Genomic DNA, 25,503 nt, shown 5'->3' on the forward strand with positions numbered 1-25,503 from the left:
GTTGTAATTTTTTTTATCTATTTCCTTCTGACTTCTCTATGATATATAAATGAAAATTAAAAACTTAAATAAAAATATAATAAATGTTTACCTTTCCTGCGATGACGACTCTGAGGGTTCGCTTTGTCTGACTCTCAATAAGAGACTTCACTTTCAGTACAAGGCCGTTAGACTCTGTCCAGTTACCAAGCTTGTAATGTAAAAACAATATCAAGTCAGATTTTTTTGATATTTCCCCTTCCGTCCTCACACTTGTTCCCATATTTTCACACAAAATATGGAACACGATGAATGAAAATTTTATTACTGTACTCGAAATGTAGTAGGTAACACACCGTTTTTTCTACCTAAGAAACTAATTCATGGACACGTGAATGTCTATTAGATGGTTCCAGGAGATTCATGACAAAAGGAAATCTTCAATGATGAATGTTTTATTGTTTATTTTAAAATGTTTTTTTGAAAAATCAATACTCACACAATATCATTAAGCACCAGGCTTTCGGTACCATATACTATATTGACTGATATTTCTCAGTATCCATGTGTTTTGTTTGCCCCCCCCCCCCCCCACCCCCCAAAAAAACAAAAAAACAAAAAAAAAACAAAAACAAAAAAAACAAAAAAAAACAAACAAACAACAAAAACATAGGTTTTGTTGTTATTTACCTGATTTTCATTATTTCCCTTGTAATTTGAAAGCGTATTTTGCAATGGTGATCTTAACTCTTAAATCTAAAAGCTAAACATTCAGGTAAGCTGAGTTTGTTTTCCCCGAATATTTTCGGTAATCGTTTGAATTCCGATATTTGTTACCGGCGTGCCTCCCTGGGACTGTCCGTCCCTGAACGTCACGCGCTGGAGGGTTAACACCAACTTCTGTCGAAGCGAACCATTGGCGAAGGCTATCTCGCCGTACAAACCGTCTCTAGTTATCTAAAAATGTTTAATAAAAATATAATCAAATATGAGTATCAATCCACAAAGACATTGTTTATGAAGACAGGCTTCTAATATTAACGGTTTAATAACACAGTAAATACTAATGCCCACGTTGGCCATTATTATTTCCACGCGTTACAAAATTCGAAATGAGATATATACTGTACTTCAGAAAATATTAAGCAACACCTGAAGTGTCTAGTGAACACTGTTAATTACATTTTTATCAGTGAAATAAAAAATTACTAATTCTATAAAATTGAGATTTTTCACTATGTTTACTTTTTCTGATTTAACAAATCAAAGCACTGCTTACAAACAATGGAAGAACTTAAAGCTGCCCCGGTAGATTTTGCTAAAAAATGTAATAACAGAATATCTAACAGTAACTTCTGAAGTAGCAGAGTACAATAGCAACAAATTAATTAGATTTTTATCAAATTAGCAATATATATAAGTAAAAGAAATCTGTCCTTACGAAGATGAATGTATAAGAAATAATGAAAAACAAGACTTTGCCGCAAGGCCTTTCTGCCCTCTCAGGCTTCTTCAGGCGCCTGAAGAAGCCTGAGAGGGCAGAAAGGCCTTGCGGCAAAGTCTTGTGTTTTTTGTTATTACATATAATAATAAGCACCTCTTTGAAGGCAGCGATAATTCGCTTGCTCTGCTGGTACATTGCGTCTGTGGAGTTGCCGATGTTGTAGCAATCATCTTTCGGTACAGACACTGTTTCTGCCGGCTCTATTCTCTTCAGAACCTCGCCAAGCAGCATTTGAAAGTCATAGTAAAACACATTGTCCAGCTTGCAAAATAAACGAAGTCATAGTAAGCTAAATAATCCAGCTAGCAAAATGGAAAATCTTTCTCAGAACCACACCAGTATAATATGCCTGTCAATAACAAAAACAAACTTCGAAGTGATTTGTCGATGCTTAAAAATATCTTATGTTCTGTACAATGTGCATGTCAATAAATTATTAAAAAAAAAATTACAAGAAAGTATTTTGCGATTGTTGAAAGTTTCATGATCTGTCAAAAATACTTTTAAAGTTTCTCTTAGAAAATAATTTAATTCTCCCTCAAACATAGTGAGCTAAAAATGTCGACAATTTATTAGTGACTTGCTGGGGAAAATACATACATCGAAAACAGTTTGTCATTGAATTGGTATTGATCCCTCTACATCAGTTCCGTATTCCATAACGCTTAATGATTTAGTAACTATCTCCATTGTAAAGAGCTCAAAAGGTGTCAGGAGACTGACGTGAATGTATGAAGCTTTTATATTAAAAGTAAAAAAATATATATGGTGTAGGTTCATTTTTACAAGCTAGTGTTATGAAGACGCTTATTTTTCGAACTAAAAGCCAAAGTTATCGTGACGTTATGAATAGAAATCTTGAAATATACACATGTCTCCGACCTCTAAGCAATGGTCTAAATGAATGTTCTATGCAATTTTTATTTAATTCATAATTTATCAATTTTTTTTTCTTTCCAACAGTATGAGATACGGTTGTTTTCCATAAAATGTCCATTTTGGTACGATTCTCTTTATAATAGGGACACATGAAGAAATTATTTTTAGAATTTTACGTTGTTTTTAATCTACAAAATAGCCAATTATTACCAATAAGATACTGAATGTCAGCGAATTGACGGATTGGTACTCGTAAAATACAATTAAATACTTTGTGAAAATTACCTCAATGTTTTGCAGGTTATTTCCGATGGCCTGGATATAGTGTGCCCACTTCTCAAAATTATGCTGGCCATTGATCCGTATGACACTTCCGGTTTTACACTTATAACAGTTGAGACTGGATCTCTGTAATAAGTAGAAAATATGAGAGATATTTAGATTGATATGGGAAGATAGGCTCGATCTCTGTAAGGAGTAGAGAATATGATAGATATTTAGTTTTCTATGGGAAGATATGATGGATATCTTTATAGAGAGCGGTTAGGAGCGACAGAAAACATAAAACCTTATTTATGAAAATTGCGATACAATCGATACTAATCATTCTTCTGTCCGGGGATCCTACTGTGGAAGGAAACTGGAGTACCCGGGGGAAACCCACGTGGTGGGTCATGTGACCCACCTACCTTTTCACGCCTGATTGGAAGGCGAGTGTGATATCACTGCGCCGTCTGACCGTCCAAATATCGTATGGGACGATTAACTGGATCTTTGTATTGACGAGGGATTTAGACATTTAGTTTATTTTGATAGGTGTATGTGGAATCAGAGGCTTAGTAAAGGAATTGTTACACTAAGCTGGGACATTGCTCAGAGAAAGGATATTGTAGGCAAACAGGTCAAAGAGTACGATGAGACAGGTAGGGTGTTTCTATAGAAACATTGTATAGATTCCGGTGAGGCTGGTTGACTCTCTCTATAGGCCATTTGTACACCTCGGTGAGACATAGTTTGTCTATAGAGACATTTGTACACCCCGGTAAGCCAGATAGTGTGTCTCTATAGGCCATTTGTACACCTCGGTGAGACATAGTTTGTCTATAGAGACATTTGTACACATCGGTGAGACATAGTTTGTTTATAGAGACGTTTGTACACCCCGGTAAGCCAGATAGTGTGTCGATAGGACATTTGTACACCTCGGTGAGACATAGTTTGTCTATAGAGACATTTGTTCACCTCGGTGAGACATAGTTTGTCTATAGAGACATCTGTACACCTCGGTGAGACATAGTTTGTCTATAGAGACATTTGTACACCTCGGTAAGCCAGATAAAGTGTCTCTATAGGACATTTGTACACCCCGGTGAGACATAGTTTGTCTATAGAGACATTTGTACACCTCGATGAGACATAGTGTGTCTCTATAGGACATTTGTACACCTCGGTGAGACATAGTTTGTCTATAGAGACATTTGTACACCTCGGTGAGACATAGTTTGTCTATAGAGACATTTGTACACCTCGGTGAGACATAGTTTGTCTATAGAGACATTTGTACACCTCGGTGAGACATAGTTTGTCTATAGAGACATTTGTACACCTCGGTGAGACATAGTTTGTCTATAGAGACATTTGTACACCTCGGTGAGACATAGTTTGTCTATAGAGACATCTGTACACATCGGTGAGACATAGTTTGTCTATAGAGACATTTGTACACCCCGGTAAGCCAGATAGTGTGTCTCTATAGGACATTTGTACACCTCGGTGAGACATAGTTTGTCTATAGAGACATTTGTACACCTCGGTGAGACATAATTTGTCTATAGAGACATTTATACACCTCGGTGAGACATAGTTTGTCTATAGAGACATTTGTACACCTCGGTGAGACATAGTTTGTCTATAGAGACATTTGTACACCTCGGTGAGACATAGTTTGTCTATAGAGACATTTGTACACCTCGGTGAGACATAGTTTGTCTATAGAGACATTTGTACACCTCGGTGAGACATAGTTTGTCTATAGAGACATTTGTACACCTCGGTGAGACATAGTTTGTCTATAGAGACATTTGTACACCTCGGTAAGCCAGATAGTGTGTCTCTATAGGACATTTGTACACCTCGGTGAGACATAGTTTGTCTTTAGGACATTTGTACACCTCGGTGAGACATAGTTTGTCTATAGAGACATTTGTACACCCCGGTAAGCCAGATAAAGTGTCTCTATAGAGACATTGTTTACATTCTGGCGTGATAACAAACAAAGTAAATACAAACAATAATCTCCAATCCAGGGTATTCACATCAGCTCATATTTGTTCATGTACTGTTGGCATTCATTCAATGTGAGTGGAAGTATGACCTGAATCCCCCTCGGTACGGGTCAACTGAAGTGGAATAAATACAGTAACATTCTGACATGTGACACAACACCCTGACATGTGACACAACACCCTGACATGTGACACAACATCCTGACATGTGACACAACACCCTGACATGTGACACAACACCCTGACATGTCACACTGGACACAACACCCTGACATGTCACACTGGACACAACACCCTGACATGTCACACTGGACACAACACCCTGACATGTGACACAACACCCTGACATGTGACACAACACCCTGACATGTGACACTGGACACAACACCCTGACATGTGACACTGGACACAACACCCTGACATGTGACACAACACCCTGACATGTGACACTGGACACAACACCCTGACATGTGACACTGGACACAACACCCTGACATGTGACACAACACCCTGACATGTCACACAACACCCTGACATGTCACACAACACCCTGACATGTCACACTGGACACAACACCCTGACATGTCACACAACACCCTGACATGTGACACTGGACACAACACTCTGACATGTGACACAACACCCTGACATGTCACACTGGACACAACACCCTGACATGTCACACTGGACACAACACCCTGACATGTGACACAACACCCTGACATGTGACACAACACCCTGACATGTAACACAACATCCTGACATGTGACACAACACCCTGACATGTGACACAACAACCTGACATGTGACACAACAACCTGACATGTGAACACTGGACACAACACCCTGACATGTGACACTGGACACAACACCCTGACATGTGACACTGGACACAACACCCTGACATGTGACACAACACCCTGACATGTGACACTGGACACAACACCCTGACATGTGAACACTGGACACAACACCCTGGCATGTGACACTGGACACAACACCCTGACATGTGACACTGGACACAACACCCTGACATGTGAACACTGGACACAACACCCTGACATGTGACACTGGACACAACACCCTGACATGTGACACAACACCCTGACATGTGACACTGGACACAACACCCTGACATGTGACACTGGACACAACACCCTGACATGTGACACAACACCCTGACATGTGACACTGGACACAACACCCTGACATGTGAACACTGGACACAACACCCTGACATGTGACACTGGACACAACACCCTGACATGTGACACTGGACACAACACCCTGACATGTGACACAACACCCTGACATGTGACACGGGACACAACATCCTGACATGTGACACTGGACACAACACCCTGACATGTGAACACTGGACACAACACCCTGACATGTGACACTGGACACAACACCCTGACATGTGACACAACACCCTGACATGTGACACTGGACACAACAACCTGACATGTGACACTGGACACAACACCCTGACATGTGACACCGGACACAACACCCTGACATGTGACACTGGACACAACACCCTGACATGTGACACTGGACACAACACCCTGACATGTGACACAACATCCTGACATGTGACACTGGACACAACACCCTGACATGTGACACTGGACACAACACCCTGACATATGAGCACTGGACACAACACCCTGACATGTGACACTGGACACAACACCCTGACATGTGACACTGTACACAACACCCTGACATGTGACACAACACCCTGACATGTGACACTGGACACAACACCCTGACATGTGAACACTAGACACAACACCCTGGCATGTGGCACTCGACACAACACCCTGACATGTGAACACTGGACACAACACCCTGACATGTGACACTAGACACAACACCCTGACATATGAACACTTGACACAACACCCTGACATGTGACACTGGACACAACACCCTGACATGTGACACAACACCCTGACATGTGACACTGGACACAACACCCTGACATGTGACACAACACTCTGACATGTGACACTGGACACAACACCCTGACATGTGACACAACACCCTGACATGTAACACAACATCCTGACATGTGACACAACACCCTGACATGTGACACAACACCCTGACATGTGACACAACACCCTGACATGTGACACTGGACACAACACCCTGACATGTGACACTGGACACAACACCCTGACATGTGACACAACACCCTGACATGTGACACTGGACACAACACCCTGACATGTGAACACTGGACACAACACCCTGACATGTGACACTGGACACAACACCCTGACATGTGAACACTGGACACAACACCCTGACATGTGACACTGGACACAACACCCTGACATGTGACACTGGACACAACACCCTGACATGTGACACAACACCCTGACATGTGACACTGGACACAACACCCTGACATGTGACACTGGACACAACACCCTGACATGTGACACTGGACACAACACCCTGACATGTGACACTGGACACAACACCCTGACATGTGACACAACACCCTGACATGTGACACTGGACACAACACCCTGACATGTGAACACTGGACACAACACCCTGACATGTGACACTGGACACAACACCCTGACATGTGAACACTGGACACAACACCCTGACATGTGACACTGGACACAACACCCTGACATGTGACACTGGACACAACACCCTGACATGTGACACAACACCCTGACATGTGACACTGGACACAACACCCTGACATGTGACACAACACCCTGACATGTGACACTGGACACAACACCCTGACATGTAACATAACACCCTGACATGTGACACTGGACACAACACCCTGACATGTGACACTGGACACAACACCCTGACATGTGACACAACACCCTGACATGTGACACTGGACACAACACCCTGACATGTGACACTGGACACAACACCCTGACATGTGAGCACTGGACACAACACCCTGACATGTGACACTGGACACAACACCCTGACATATGAACACTGGACACAACACCCTGACATGTGACACTGGCCACAACACCCTGACATGTGACACTGGACACAACACCCTGACATGTGACACTGGCCACAACACCCTGACATGTGACACAACACCCTGACATGTGACACTGGACACAACACCCTGACATGTGACCACTGGACACAACACCCTGACATATGACACTGGACACAACACCCTGACATGTGACACTGGCCACAACACCCTGACATGTGACACTGGACACAACACCCTGACATGTGACACTGGACACAACACCCTGACATGTGACACTGGACACAACACCCTGACATGTGACACTGGACACAACACCATGACATGTGAACACTGGACAGTTCAGATACACAGCGCGGAGAATACTCAGTTTATGACTAATATTGGGATCGTGGAATACTCGGTTATAACTAATTCTCGACCACATCATTTTGAAGCATGCGATCCTTTTTTCCAGAGCTTATCTGGAATGTTCAAAGCGAAATCTAATACAATATGACAATCTACAACAATGAAAATTTAACGATTAATAGAAAATTTTAAAACCATAATGGAATAGTTAATAGAAATTTGACAGATGTAAAAAACAAAGTGAAATGTTGTATAATAAAACACTCTACAACAATGGAACTTTAATGATTAATAGAAATTTTCACTAACATGAAAGAAAACTGAAAAGAAATTTGACAATTGAAAAAACAAAGAGAATGTACTGCTATGAGGTCCGATGAGTTCAATTGATACGGTTGAATTGGTGTATGGAAAGGTTTATAAATAATATACGTCTTGAGAGACCTCATCGCTGGTGGATGTATTACTATAATTGTTTGGATACAGATCCACGTGACATTTAATATGTACATCTCCACATCAACGTGTCATGGGGGAAATGGCTGGTTGACGCAAGTATATGTTGAAGACGAGTTTATAACTACACACATATTGATTTTTATATTGCAAATATTACTAAATACTTCAAACTTGATTGTAAATTAAAATATCGATGAACATTTCAAACAAATGAAACGGCTGGTTTTGAGAATGATTGACATTGTTGATAAACCTGTCCTATTGATGAGAAAATCGATATTTTACAGACAAAAATGAAACCCATATTTAAACATTATTACTAGATTAAGCTAAGTTGTACAGCTATTTTGTCTTGCTGTGTCTCATCACGATGTACAGGACTAAACATATGGAAATTCATCAGGGGGGAAAAAACCAAAAACCCACAAAAAAGAAAAAAAGAAAAAAAAAAGAAAAGAAAAAAAAAAAGAGAGAAAAAAAACCTGTCAATAACCTATACATGTTGAAGGGATTAATAACCTTTTAAAATCAATTTCGGAATTGTTCGATCTTGTTTGTTTTAAAGCATACATGATTTACAAAACACGTTGCATTTTTAAATATGAATTAGTAATAAATACAGTTCAAGCCGAATAATGGATTCTGAAACGGTACCACTATTTTAAATAATTTAGATTTAGTCTGGAAAATTATAAACCACGTTACCGTGTCATCAGGTATATATATACATGTATATATAGACCCAGCCACACTGAGCGGCCATTGTGTGACGTCATTGATTCTATCTGGTTGGCGTTAACACCGTAGTGATTTACAACATATAGCCCAACCTTGTCCAAACAAACACATCCAAACACACACACACACCCTACCCGATTTCTTATTTTACCAATCGTTCGCCGGGGTTCACTTTAAATGTCGATAATGAACGTACTCTGACGCTTCGTGTTAATTTCAGATCGTGCTCTACTACACGGGTGTTTTGATTGATTTCAATAGTATGCTCAGACCACGGTTGTGAATGCTGTTCATTGATTCATACACGGTGTTACACTGTCGCCCTAGCTACTAGTCATAATACGTTATTCGGGTTCAGAGACTGTCAGTGTTAAGTACTTAGTGACCATGATAATCATCGGCCAGCTTTTATAACTGTCTAAATTCTTGTTCTAAGCACAAAATTGAAAAAAAAACAAAAAAAAAACAACAACAAAAATCAAAACAAAACAAGAGCAAAAAAAAAAAAAAATAATAATAAAAAAAAAAAAAAAAAATAAAATAAAATAAAATAAACTTTTGTTTCTACTGATGAAATATACCATAACTTATCAGTTCGATAAGCACTTCAGATATACGACATGTACTACTTTTATCTCCCGTAAAAACGTGGTGTCAGAGGTAATGTAATGCTAGTAGTAGCATATCATACTCTACTAAGATCAAACAAGTGTTTTATGACAACATAATGCTACTTATCACATACTTGGCATGTAGTCTAGTTTATCCACCCATGTTATATATTTGCATATGTCACTAGTATAATATACAATCGAACGTTTAAACGTCGATAGTTTAGAGTACATGCCCAATAAACCAGAAACTTATCCACGTCATAACTTTCATACGCTACCAACATCAAGAACAAGACCAGGTGGTCCGACAGAGTTAGCGTCTTCTGCTTCATTATCGACTGTTCAAGGCTAAGTCAAATATGGGTCAGGTTTAATGCTCAAAATGGGATCTAGAATGGTGACAAATAAACGACTAGTCATTACAAAAGTATCAAACAAGTCTGGCTTCTATCGCAAAAAAAAAAAAAAAAAAAAAAAAATCAAAAATCAAATGAAGTTAGGATGTAAACCATCAATCTTTCTCATGGTATTCTGCAATTAGCAGTGTTTAAGACTTTGCATTGCAATTCCATTGATTAAAGAAAATAAAATAATATACAAAGATTAAGCAGAAAAGAAAACTTTTCATAAGACATTGTTTTAAAGTGGTTACAAGCACAATATATATATAATTACATGGGTGTGACGTCATACCTTGCTGAGGATGAACCAGTTATACTTTTCCTCGAACATATTCAGGGAATGGACCTGCAACATAAACCGCCAAAATTTGAAATTCCAATATGCGTCATTTCAAAAATCAAAACAATTAACGAAAAGACCGAACATGAAACATGATTAAATATGTATTGATTTTTTTTTTTAAATTGATAGAAAGTGTTATCTAGCCAAATAACCAAAACTGAAAGGGAAAAATGCATTATAAGCCAATTTCATTGTTTTTACTGCAATGTATTTATATACAACCGCTGTTGTTCTGCACCAGTCTATAATGACCTAGAGATAACACTCTTAAGTTCATGAATATTCTACCATGTCAGCGATGTAACGACGTCTTTCATTGGTTGGTAACCATAGGGAAATACAGCATATGTATGGATTGTAAGTATCGAGCTCTTCTCAATTCCTCCCTCGAATTGCATTTGAAAAAGAGTTGTGCAAAACTACATCAAATTCAGCAATATCTTTTGAAATGAATTCTTGTACTCTTACTTGCGAGCCTGTGTCTATGTAAAATAATCTATATATCTACTTTATGTTTATTCCAATGATGTTATTTCAATGATTTCATGTAATATACTTGTATGTTGGGAGAGGGCGTCCATCAGTTGAAAAAAAAACTTGTGCCTAATTATTTGTCACAATTAAATTGGCAATAAAATATGTTTAAAATCAAACACACATGCTCTCTCTTAAACAAACTTTTGATGCGAATTAGTGAAGGTGTATATCTCTATATGTATAAGTTCAATCCATTACCGATGCTATAATGTCAATAAATTATTACATTGTGACACTGGAGAACTCCTTGACAAATATTGTACAAGCAAAGGAAAATCGTTATTAACATACAATGTAGTATGGCGGTCTGTGCCCCGCTGCCTTATGGGAAATGAATAAAAAAGAAAGTAAAGTCTTTGTTATTCTAGAGAATGGATTCACCACAAAACGGGAGAAATTATTAACTAAAAGCCCACCATCAGTTGTTATTTCCCCTCTTTATTCGATTTTTTAAGTGCTTTATTTTACTTTTTTAATGTTCGATCAGCAGACAACATGCCATCCAATAACGTTATCAGATAGCATTTTTGAGCGATGGCTCATTTCAAGTTAACAAAAATGCTTGTAAACATATGCATATGTCCATTACCGTGCCAAGCAGTGCTGTGATCGTGGTTGAATCACTAAGCACAAAGAAGACTTTGATTTCAAGGTCTTTTAGACGCTTTAACTGGGAAAACAGTGCGTCTTCGTCGCTGGAAATCTCTTGATACAAATGTTGAGTGGGTACTCCCGTCAAAATCCTTTTCGGCATCACGTGTAGGTCTGTGGATGTAGATATATAGATATATTGGTGTCATTTAATAATATATAGCACAGATTAAAATCAATAAACGTCTAACTCTCCTATGGGGAATGTCGATATCGAACGGAACGAAATTAATCATTCACAGTGAAACTTGATGTTTGCATTACTGCAGTCAGAGACCATATATAGAATTAATAGTTACCCAACCCCTACAACAAACTGTATGAAATGTGATACGCCCTGTACATTCAATAATCTATATTGAATATAATTAATTTACCTTATGCACAGAGCTGATATTTACACTTGTATGTTAACAGTATACTAGTTGTGAGGAAAACACATACCCCATTCAGATATTACATATAATATATCGTGTTCGCGTTCCCTGATGTACATCGGCCTGAATATTTAAGTAGTTGAAATGCAGTGTGTTATCTATAGACGAAATTGAATCTAACCAGCTGTGACGTGTCACCAGGCTGGCGCATCCTACGTGAAGTAAATTATGCATTTAGTAAATGTATCGTTTTTAAAATAAATAACGGATTCGTCTTACAGAATGGCTAGTCATAACACACATACTTTATCATGTATGTTATGCATTTGCAGGATTGAATAATATTTCCATACAAATTCAGAGTCAAATACAGTTGGGATAAAAATGAATTACTGCTGTTTCGTTCTTCTATGACTCCTTAGGGGATCATATTGCGTAAAGTGTTGATAGATAGGCGACTACAGAAGAAAAGAAATAAAATAGGTCAAAGACTATATAAAAAAACTAGATAAGTCGGTGCAATAACACCATTATTCATAAATGGCGCCAAATATATACTTATATACATGATTTTAAAATTACGGAAGGATTTGACACCTAAAAACACTAGATTATAGTGTTGATATGAAGCTGGTTTTTATATTTATCCAGTGACTAGACACACAATAGAGAACTAAAGCACATATTCTCTATTATGTAGATTTTTGTGTACTTTAAAATATGTAGATAATTTTATGATTACCGAAAGATTCGTCATACAAAATGGCGACTTTCGTGAGATTTTCGTGCTTGACGATGTCTGGTATGATATGGAACATGGTGGACCCGGGAGGTTCTACCGCCAGATGGAGCTCTGGATGGAAATCCACCGGAAGTAGCGTTGATTGGTCAACCAATGTGACGTAGGCCATGCCGAGTGTCCGAGCAAATGAGCGAATGAGAGGACCGACGGCCGGAGCAGTAGCATCCATCATGGCGATCCCGCCAGTATTCATAACCTTACAAACTGTGAAATATAAAAGATATTTCGACATGATAAATTGTTATTGAAAACAGGCATAGACTGGCTTTAACTCATCCAGAAAATGTAATTCTGTCAAATACAAATTAATGGTGAAACGCTCTAATGCATCTTCTTGTTATGCCTATTAAATATTCAAAAGGTTCTATTTTTCACTGAGGATATATGTTTACACACAGAGCCATGTGTATGGTCGGGTGGCACAGTGGCAACACACTTGTCTTTCACCTAGGCGGCCGGGGTAAGATTTCCCGATCGGACGGGAAAAAATATTGGGTCCGACCACGTGGTTTTTCTCCGGGTACTCCGGTTTCCTCCCACAGTAAGATCCGTCGGGCACTTTCATCCGGGCCAACATGAGTGATTAATATAAATCGATATAACCGAATTCGTAAATGTTGGGGAATAAACAAAGTCTAGATTTACACATAGAATAAAATCGCTGAAAAATAATTACCAATTTATAGTTTCTGATTTTAAAGATAAAGTTCGAAAGGCGGGGGAAATGCAATTTCTGACTATAGCTGACTGTACGATGTATTTCTGAGAATAGTGACACTTGGAATCGTTTTACATGAAAGCGGATAAAAAGACATGCGTATACTGTGAATTTGACCTCTCCCCTCCCGAAAATATCATATTTATTTAACAGTGTCACAATAATAGATACAGTAGCAATCTTAGTGGTCGGGTATCACATTGATAACACACCTGCCTTTCACCTAGGCGGCCGGGGTTCGATTCCCCGATCGGACGTGAAAAGGTATGGGGTCACCGGCCCGACCACGTGGGTTTTCCCCGGGTACTCTGGATTCCTGCCAAAGTAAGACCCCTCCGCGCACTTCCATCCGGGCCAACAAGCATGATTAATATAAGTTAATGATATAATTTATTTCGCAATTGTTTTAAAATAAATAAAGTTTACAACTCTCCCAGACCATTCTCTAAATTTATAATTTCTCGCGCCACTGTTTGGATAGTAAATACGTAACTTTTAAGGACCATTTAATATGTGTTTACATTATAAATCGGTATCATTGTCCATACATAACTTAAAACTTGATATTAAGAGACGTGGCAAACCTCCTAGACATAAATGGACCTAAATGAACACAACTGAGACCAAAACCGTGGTTTTAACCCAAAAGCTATATATAACTTTAATTAAGGCCCGAATAATTAAAATATTGTAATTAAATTTAATCCATCATTAACATAGATTTATGATTAAATCGTAGTATCAGCGTTGTCATGTTGGACATATAATTGATTTATTGACAATGACATGATTGGAAACTCATTAATTTATAAAATGATGATGCGTCCTACGGCTCACCTTGGTCCAGTGTGTCTATGGAGTTGTTATTATCGGCTGGGATCACAGTGACGTCATAGGTGGGGTTCTCCAGGGGGATCCGTGAATTCAGTATAGAATTCACTACTGGGTTGTCTTTCTCTTTGTCAATGACAGCCACTACAATTAGACATTAAATAAACCATGTAACAACACGCCATTGTTCTTGGTTCACATTTCCCAACTGTTAAATATCCATTCTTCCCTTACCTAAGATGTTCACATTTCCCCATCTTTACAACATCCTACTTCCCTTACCTATGGTTTCACATTTCCCAATTGTTACTCATCCATACTTCTCTTACCTATTGGATTCACATTTCCCAATCGTTACAACATTCATACTTCCTTTAATGATTTGATTTACCACAAAAAAAAATATAAAAAAACAAAACAAAAAACAAAACAAAAAAACACAAAAAACAACAACAAAAACAACAAAAAACAAAACAAAAACAAAACAAAAAACAACAACAAAAAACAACAACAAAAAACAATATTTTCACAAAAAGACGACCTGACCTTAAACATGATGAAGTTGAAATAACTTGAGTGGAAATCCACATTGAGTCACATAAATATCTTCTATCTTGTCTGTATCGACCAGAATCACCAGTTAGGTATTGGGACATTTTAGAATCCTTACCCATAAAATCCACATATCCCAATTGATTCGGTATTCAAGGAGTTGTTCTAATTACCGGGGGTATGTTGATTTTTGTGACAGATGGCGAATACTGATAAATTAAGATAAAACACAGATTTTCGAGAGATCATGCCTGATAAAGACCACGGGCAATTATTTGAATGACATCATGATTTCAGAGGGAAATTGTCTATTTCCTTAAGTCAGACGTGTGTGATGTTTGTTGATATACCTGGTGGTTCCGTTATCACCATCATAGTCTCTCATTTGACGATGTGACGTAACCCCTATCTGACCTAGATTTACACGTGTTTTCAATGAAGTAGAGACGCTTGCCCTCATGGAACCCCTGGTCTTATTTGCCTTATACGTCTTCTAGGGACACCATGTATATTCCGTTCGTGTTTACCTCTCTTTTTAATTTAAGTTTTTAGCTTTAATGTTGGTATTTTTTGTAAAACAAACAAACAAACCGAAACGAATCATCTGAGGACGGTTTATGTCTGTCGAGGAAATGGCCTGATTAATGGGAAAACCAAACAACGTCTATGATTGAAAATAACGAATCCAAGTGATTATTTTTCATTGTTGATCTTTTATATCTAATCCAATGTCTGATTGCTGCTCGTAATGTCCTCGTTTATGCCTGATCCATTACGGAGGACCAGAACAAACTAGCTGGCCGACCGTATATATATAACGAAATGGATAAAATCTCAACCATCAAGACATCAAACGAGACCGGCATTAAAACGTTCGTTATCAAACAATCGATAACCGGGTACATCAGACTTAATTGGCAGACATGCTTTTCTTATTTCATGTTGTGCTTGTATTGCAAATAGCGGATTCAACCGAGAAATCAATTTTGTCGAAGTGAAATGGTAAACAAATTATATAACTGTGTCGACACGCAAAATATTACTATATAAAATAGCATTTCCGCTGCAACGTCATTTGTTACGTCAAAATGACGTGCATGTAATTGGTGATATCAACCATGTTACTATATTTAGAAATAGAAAGTAGATGTTTTATAACGCATTTTCATTTCTGATGTCACAATGTCAAATATAATTCTTAGGGATTCTTAGGTTCTATTTTGTTAATAATGGAAATGATATGCTTTTATATCTAATAAAAATAAAACACAATGTATGTGGTTCTATATAAACCACTTAACATCAATATACAACTTACAATACAACCAACATATTCATATAGAAAGGCAAGCTATGAATTATAAATTTGACATTTTTTGATAACATAGACTTGTTATAAGATAGATTTGTCAGAAGTCGTCTGTTAATTTGACCTACTCTTACTTTTCTGTGTTACCAGGTTGGGTAATATTTTAGCCTAGAACCATTGATGTAAGTGTTTTGTTTACTTTGAGTGATTTTTGTTACGTCGCAAGGGAACTTTTCATGAATTATAGCAGTCGGCCACGGCAAATCAAACAGAGGATTGGCAGTGAATGTTGATTTACAGTACAGAACCAGCTGTGTGGTTCACCAACCGAACCTACTGTCATTCAGGTAAATATAGGTGTTTAATTAAACTGGGTGTCTACTCTGTATTAACCCCGCATAGGGTAACTACGGTATAGTCAACATTAGGACGTACTACGGTATAGTTAACATTAGGATACACTACGGTATAGTCAACATTAGGACATACTACGGTATAGTCAACATTAGGACATACTACGGTATAGTCAACATTAGGACATACTACGACATAGTCAACATTAGGACATACTACGGTATAGTCAACATTAGGATATACTACGGTATAGTCAACATTAGGACATACTACGGTATAGTCAACATTAGGACATACTACGGTATAGTCAACATTAGGACATACTACGGTATAGTCAATATTAGGACATACTACGGTATAGTCAACATTAGGACATACTACGGTATAGTTAACATTAGGACATACTACGGTATAGTCTACATTAGGACATACTACGGTATAGTCAACATTAGGACATACTACGGTATAGTTAACATTAGGACATACTACGGTATAGTTAACATTAGGACATACTACGGTATAGTCAACATTAGGACACACTACGGTATAGTCAACATTAGGACATACTACGGTATAGTCAACATTAGGACATACTACGGTATAGTCAACATTAGGATATACTACGGTATAGTCAACATTAGGATATACTACGGTATAGTCAACATTAGGACATACTACGGTATAGTCAACATTAGGACACACTACGGTATAGTCTACATTAAGACATACTACAGTATAGTTAACATTAGGACATACTACGGTATAGTCAACATTAGGATATACTACGGTATAGTCAACATTAGGACATACTACGGTATAGTCAACATTAGGACATACTACGGTATAGTCAACATTAGGACATACTAGGTATAGTTAACATTAGGACATACTACGGTATAGTCAACATTAGGACATACTACGGTATAGTTAACATTAGGACATACTACGGTATAGTCAACATTAGGACATACTACGGTAAAGTCAACATTAGGACATACTAGGTATAGTTAACATTAGGACATACTACGGTATAGTCAACATTAGGACATACTATGGTATAGTAAACATTAGGACATACTACGGTATAGTCAACATTAGGACATACTACGGTATAGTCAACATTAGGATATACTACGGTATAGTCAACATTAGGACATACTACGGTATAGTCTTCATTACATTAGGACATACTACGGTATAGTCAACATTAGGACATACTACGGTATAGTCAACATTAGGACAAACTACGGTATAGTCAACATTAGGACATACTACGGTATTGTCAACATTAGGACATACTACGGTATGGTCAACATTAGGACATACTACGGTATAGTCTACATTAGGACATACTACGGTATAGTCAACATTAGGATAAACTACGGTATAGTTAACATTAGGACATACTACGGTATAGTTAACATTAGGACACACTACGGTATTGTCAACATTAGGATATACTACGGTATAGTCAATATTAGGACATACTACGGTATAGTCAATATTAGGACATACTACGGTATTGTCAACATTAGGACATACTACGGTTTAGTCAACATTAGGACATACTACGGTATAGTCAACATTAGGACATACTACGGTATAGTTAACATTAGGACATACTACGGTATAGTCAACATTAGGACATACTACGGTATAGTCAACATTAGGAAATACTACGGTATAGTATACATTAGGATATATTACGGTATAGTCAACATTAGGACATACTACGGTATAGTCAACATTAGGACATACTACGGTATAGTCAACATTAGGACATACTACGGTATGGTCAACATTAGGACATACTACGGTATAGTCAACATTAGGACATACTACGGTATAGTCTTCATTACATTAGGACATACTACGGTATAGTCAACATTAGGACATACTACGGTATAGTCAACATTAGGACAAACTACGGTATAGTCAACATTAGGACATACTACGGTATTGTCAACATTAGGACATACTACGGTATGGTCAACATTAGGACATACTACGGTATAGTCTACATTAGGACATACTACGGTATAGTCAACATTAGGATATACTACGGTATAGTTAACATTAGGACATACTACGGTATAGTTAACATTAGGACACACTACGGTATTGTCAACATTAGGATATACTACGGTATAGTCAATATTAGGACATACTACGGTATAGTCAATATTAGGACATACTACGGTATTGTCAACATTAGGACATACTACGGTTTAGTCAACATTAGGACATACTACGGTATAGTCAACATTAGGACATACTACGGTATAGTTAACATTAGGACATACTACAGTATAGTTAACATTAGGACATACTACGGTATAGTCAACATTAGGACATACTACGGTATAGTCTACATTAGGACATACTACGGTATAGTCAACAGTAGGACATACTACGGTATAGTTAACATTAGGACATACTACGGTATAGTCAACATTAGGACATACTACGGTATAGTCAACATTAGGAAATACTACGGTATAGTATACATTAGGATATATTACGGTATAGTCAACATTAGGACATACTACGGTATAGTCAACATTAGGACATACTACGGTATAGTCAACATTAGGACATACTACGGTATAGTCTACATTAGGACATACTACGGTATAGTCAACATTACGACATACTACGGTATAGTCAACATTAGGACATACTACGGTATAGTCAACATTAGGACATACTACGGTATAGTTAACATTAGGACATACTACGGTATAGTTAACATTAGGACATACTACGGTATAGTCAACAGTAGGACATACTACGGTATAGTTAACATTAGGACATACTACGGTATAGTCAACATTAGGACATACTACGGTATAGTCAACAGTAGGACATACTACGGTATAGTTAACATTAGGACATACTACGGTATAGTCAACATTAGGACATACTACGGTATAGTTAACATTACATTAGGACATATTACGGTATAGTCTACATTAGGACATACTACGGTATAGTCAACATTAGGACATACTACGGTATAGTCAACATTAGGACATACTACGGTATAGTTAACATTACATTAGGACATACTACGGTATAGTTAACATTAGGACACACTACGGTATAGTCAACATTAGGATATACTACGGTATAGTCAACATCAGGACATACTACGGTATTGTCAACATTAGGATATACTACGGTATAGTCAACATTAGGACATACTACGGTATAGTCAACATTAGGACATATTACGGTATAGTCTACATTAGGACATACTACGGTAAAGTTAACATTAGGACACACTACGATATAATCAACATTAGGACATACTACGATATAGTCAACATTAGGACATACTACGGTATAGTTAACATTACATTAGGACATATTACGGTATAGTCCACATTAGGACATACTACGGTATAGTCAACATTAGGATATACTACGGTATAGTTAACATAAGGATATACTACGGTATAGTCAACATTAGGACATACTACGGTATAGTTAACATTAGGACATACTACGGTATAGTCAACATTAGGACATACTACGGTATAGTCTACATTAGGATATACTACGGTATAGTCAACATTAGGACATACTAGGTATAGTTAACATTAGGACATACTACGGTATAGTCTACATTAGGACATACTACGATATAGTCAACATTAGGATATACTACGGTATAGTCAACATTACATTAGGACATACTACGGTATAGTCAACATTAGGACATACTACGGTATAGTCAACATTAGGATATACTACGGTATAGTCAACATTAGGACATACTAGGTATAGTTAACATTAGGACATACTACGGTATAGTCAACAGTAGGACATACTACGGTATAGTTAACATTAGGACATACTACGGTATAGTCAACATTAGGACATACTACGGTATAGTTAACATTACATTAGGACATATTACGGTATAGTCCACATTAGGACATACTACGGTATAGTCTACATTAGGATATACTACGGTATAGTTAACATAAGGATATACTACGGTATAGTCAACATTAGGACATACTACGGTATAGTCAATATTAGGACATACTACGGTATAGTCAACATTAGGACATACTACGGTATAGTCAATATTAGGACATACTACGGTATAGTTAACATTAGGACATACTACGGTATAGTTAACATTAGGACATACTACGGTATAGTCAATATTAGGATATACAACGGTATAGTGAACATTAGGATATACTACGGTATAGTGAACATTAGGATATACTACGGTATAGTGAACATTAGGATATACTACGGTATAGTCAACATTAGGACACACTACGGTATAGTCTACATTAGGACATACTACGGTATAGTCATGTGATATTTATTTATTCGACATGTTATTGACAAAATGTTTAGTCAATAAATATAATGACTTTTATTAATATTTGTGAAGTATTTTTGTGATAATTGTAAATAGAAAAAAATCGTATCTCCCATCAAACCCCAATAGTTCGATGTGATAAGGAAATTTTTTCTGAATAAACAAGAAATGTCAACAAGTCGATCACGTTTCAATTATTAAGACTGTCTATATTGAACTCGGGCGTTTCTGGGAATGGATGTTCGGAACAATGTTTGATGTTTATTACTCAGGGGGAAAAGTGCACGACAAAAGAGGTTAACTATCGGAAAATATAATGGACGTGTTTTTTCAGCTTATTAATCAAAATTTTCGTTAATGGAAATTGAAAAACTGGATCAATGAGATTGAATAATGATTATCATGCGAACAATGGGAGAACAAGGTGTAAAGGTCTTCTTGGCATATAACAATACCCATATATATATATAACAATACCCATATCTATATATAACAATACCCATATCTATATATAACAATACCCATATCTATATATAACAATACCTATATCTATATATAACAATACCTATATCTATATATAACAATACCCATATCTACATATAACAATACCCATATCTACATATAACAATACCCATATCTATATATAACAATACCTATATCTATATATAACAATAACTATATCTATATATAACAATACCCATATCTACATATAACAATACCCATATCTACATATAACAATACCCATATCTATATATAACAATACCCATATCTGTATATAACAATACCCATATCTATATATAACAATACCCATATCTATATATAAAAATACCCATATCTATATATAACAATACCCATATCTATATATCACAATACCCATATCTACATATAACAATACACATATATATATATAAATACCCATATCTATATATAACAATACCCATATCTATATATCACAATACCCATATCTATATATAACAATACCCATATATACATATAACAATACCCATATCTATATATAACAATACCCATATCTACATATAACAATACCCATATATATATAATACCCATATCTATATATAACAATACCCATATCTATATATAACAATACCCATATCTATATATAACAATACCCATATCTATATATAACAATACCCATATCTACATATAACAATACCCATATCTATATATAACAATACCCATATCTATATAAAATAATACCCATATCTACATATAACAATACCCATATCTACATATAACAATACCCATATCTACATATAACAATACCCATATATATATATAACAATACCCATATCTATATATAACAATACCCATATCTACATATAACAATACCCATATATAACAATACCCATATCTATATATAACAATACCCATATCTATATAACACAATACCAATATCTACATATAACAATACCCATATATAACAATACCCATATATAACAATACCCATATCTACATATAACAATACCCATATCTACATATAACAATACCCATATCTACATATAACAATACCCATATATATATATAACAATACCCATATCTATATATAACAATACCCATATCTACATATAACAATACCCATATATAACAATACCCATATCTATATCTAACAATACCCATATCTATATATAACAATACCCATATCTACATATAACAATACCCATATATACATATAACAATACCCATATATACATATAACAATACCCATATCTATATATAACAATACCCATATCTATATATAACAATACCCATATCTATATATAACAATACCCATATCTACATATAACAATACCCATATCTATATATAACAATACCCATATCTATATATAACAATACACATATCTATATATAACAATACCCATATCTATATATAACAATACCCATATCTATATATAACAATTCCCATATCTATATATAACAATACCCATATCTATATATAACAATACCCATATCTATATATAACAATACCCATATCTATATATAACAATACCCATATCTATATATAACAATACCCATATCTATATATAACAATACCCATATCTATATATAACAATACCCATATCTACATATATCAATACCCATATCTATATATAACAATACCCATATCTATATATAACAATACCCATATCTATATATAACAATACCCATATATATATATAACAATACCCATATCTACATATAACAATACCCATATCTATATAACAATACCCATATCCTTATATAACAATACCCATATCTACATATAACAATACCCATATGTATATATAACAATACCCATATCTATTATATAACAAAACCCATATCTACATATAACAATACCCATATGTATATATAACAATACCCATATCTATATATAACAATACCCATATCTACATATATCAATACCCATATCTATATATAACAATACCCATATCTATATATAACAATACCCATATCTATATATAACAATACCCATATATATATATAACAATACCCATATCTACATATAACAATACCCATATCTATATAACAATACCCATATCCTTATATAACAATACCCATATCTACATATAACAATACCCATATCTACATATAACAATACCCCTATGTATATATAACAATACCCATATATATATATAACAATACCCATATCTATATATAACAGTACCCATATCTATATATAACAATACCCATATCTTTATATAACAATACCCATATCTATATATAACAATACCCATATCTACATATAACAATACCCATATCTATATATAACAATACCCATATATAACAATACCCATATCTATATATAACAATACCCATATCTATATATAACAATACCCATATCTATATATAACAATACCCATATCTATATATAACAATACCGATATCTACATATAACAATACCCATATCTACATATAACAATACCTATATCTATATATAACAATACCCATATCTATATATAACAATACCCATATCTATATATAACAATACCCATATCTATATATAACAATACCCATATCTATATATAACAATACCCATATCTATATATAACAATACCCATATCTACATATAACAATACCCATATCTATATATAACAATACCCATATCTACATATAACAATACAGTTTCGTCGAGAATAGATCGCCTAGAAACCTCTATTCATTACAACGACAAACTCAAAGAGGACTGACAACCGGAAGCCACAGAACAACTTAATAACACGTCTGGGGTCACGTTTAAGATACATTCCGCTCTGTAATTAAATTGATATGAACCATATTGACAATAATTCATAGATTCATTCATTTTTGTTACGAAACCTTCTCATCTCACCTGTAACCAGTTAAAACCCTTGATTTAAGATAATTATATAAGCGAGCGACAAACAGAGCCATGTGAAGCCGTAGTTCATGAAAACAAACATATAGCTTACCGATCTGGGCCGAGGTCGGAGAGATACTTGTCGCTATCTGCAACAGAAGCAGCATTATTCCGGGTAGGGATGCTGAGTCCATCAGAACAAACATCTTCATATTTTATCGAGTACTCAAGAGATAAAATCCTCGTTCCATTAAGTGTTTATTAAGGCTTTAACCCGTAAACATCTATCCGCTGGTGTAATCACCATTTCCATCCCGTACTCGGAACACCTGGACCACAACCGTATTGATCTGAGTGACGTATCTGATGTCATCGCCAGGTAGGAGCCAGGTAAAACAGCCTCAACACGGTTGCTGCAGCCTCCCGAGCCCTACAATGTTTACCTGCTGTCGTGTATGGATAAAGTAACGCCAAGCAGAGAATATATCGATAATCATAATTGGCTTCTCTTCGTTAGAAATAATGACCATCAGTAATTGTAGGATTGGGCTAGATAATCAGTGTTTTATCTTTAATTGACACGGTCTTTGTGTTAAACAGTCGTTGTCAATGTTGTAGTTTGATCAATGACATTCCATGGATACTTTTATTTATTGAAGGTAACAATGTAAAGCGTTGCTTAAAATAACCATTTCCTATTAATATTTAAAAAGTTGTTATTCTATCATTTTTCTGCTTAAAGATACTATATGGTTAAAAAAAACACTATCAGAAAAGGATATAAAACGTCATATTTTCTATGAGTATGTTACAAAACTAACATTTTCTATTAATTACAAAAATTAAGTCACTGCAACCATTTATGATAGATATCTAAAAAATGCCCACTATTCCCATTGGTAGAAGGTTGGACCAAATATCGAGATCAGTCCAGTATAACTATACCTAGGTATGGTCAGGGTACGAGATCAGTCAAGTATAACTATACCTAGGTATGACCAGGGTACGAGATCAGTCCAGTATAACTATACCTAGGTATGACCAGGGTACGAGATCAGTCCAGTATAACTATACCTAGATATGGCCAGGGTACGAGATCAGTCCAGTATAACTATACCCAGGTATGGTCAGGGTACGAGATCAGTCCA

The 25,503-nt window shown here is 36.1% G+C and overlaps 1 protein-coding gene across 1 annotated transcript in view; it reads right to left on the bottom strand.

Annotated features, from left to right (window-relative positions):
• The window catches only part of LOC117339259 (ionotropic receptor 25a-like), a 31,927-nt gene extending 7,193 nt beyond the window's left edge, over window positions 1–24,734 (bottom strand). The window contains exons 1-9 of the mRNA XM_033900741.1: window positions 24,468–24,734; window positions 14,483–14,620; window positions 12,868–13,131; window positions 11,687–11,862; window positions 10,510–10,563; window positions 2,648–2,770; window positions 1,577–1,744; window positions 817–936; window positions 92–190 (exon numbers count right to left, since the gene is read on the bottom strand). Of these exons, the coding sequence (XP_033756632.1) occupies window positions 92–190; window positions 817–936; window positions 1,577–1,744; window positions 2,648–2,770; window positions 10,510–10,563; window positions 11,687–11,862; window positions 12,868–13,131; window positions 14,483–14,620; window positions 24,468–24,567 (1,242 nt within the window). The 5' untranslated portion in view covers window positions 24,568–24,734. The remainder of the gene's footprint in view (window positions 1–91; window positions 191–816; window positions 937–1,576; window positions 1,745–2,647; window positions 2,771–10,509; window positions 10,564–11,686; window positions 11,863–12,867; window positions 13,132–14,482; window positions 14,621–24,467) is intronic.
• Window positions 24,735–25,503: the final 769 nt, after the last annotated feature.

This window comes from Pecten maximus, chromosome 12 (genome assembly GCF_902652985.1).
Source record: "Pecten maximus chromosome 12, xPecMax1.1, whole genome shotgun sequence".
Classification (NCBI taxonomy): Eukaryota; Metazoa; Mollusca; class Bivalvia; order Pectinida; family Pectinidae; genus Pecten; species Pecten maximus.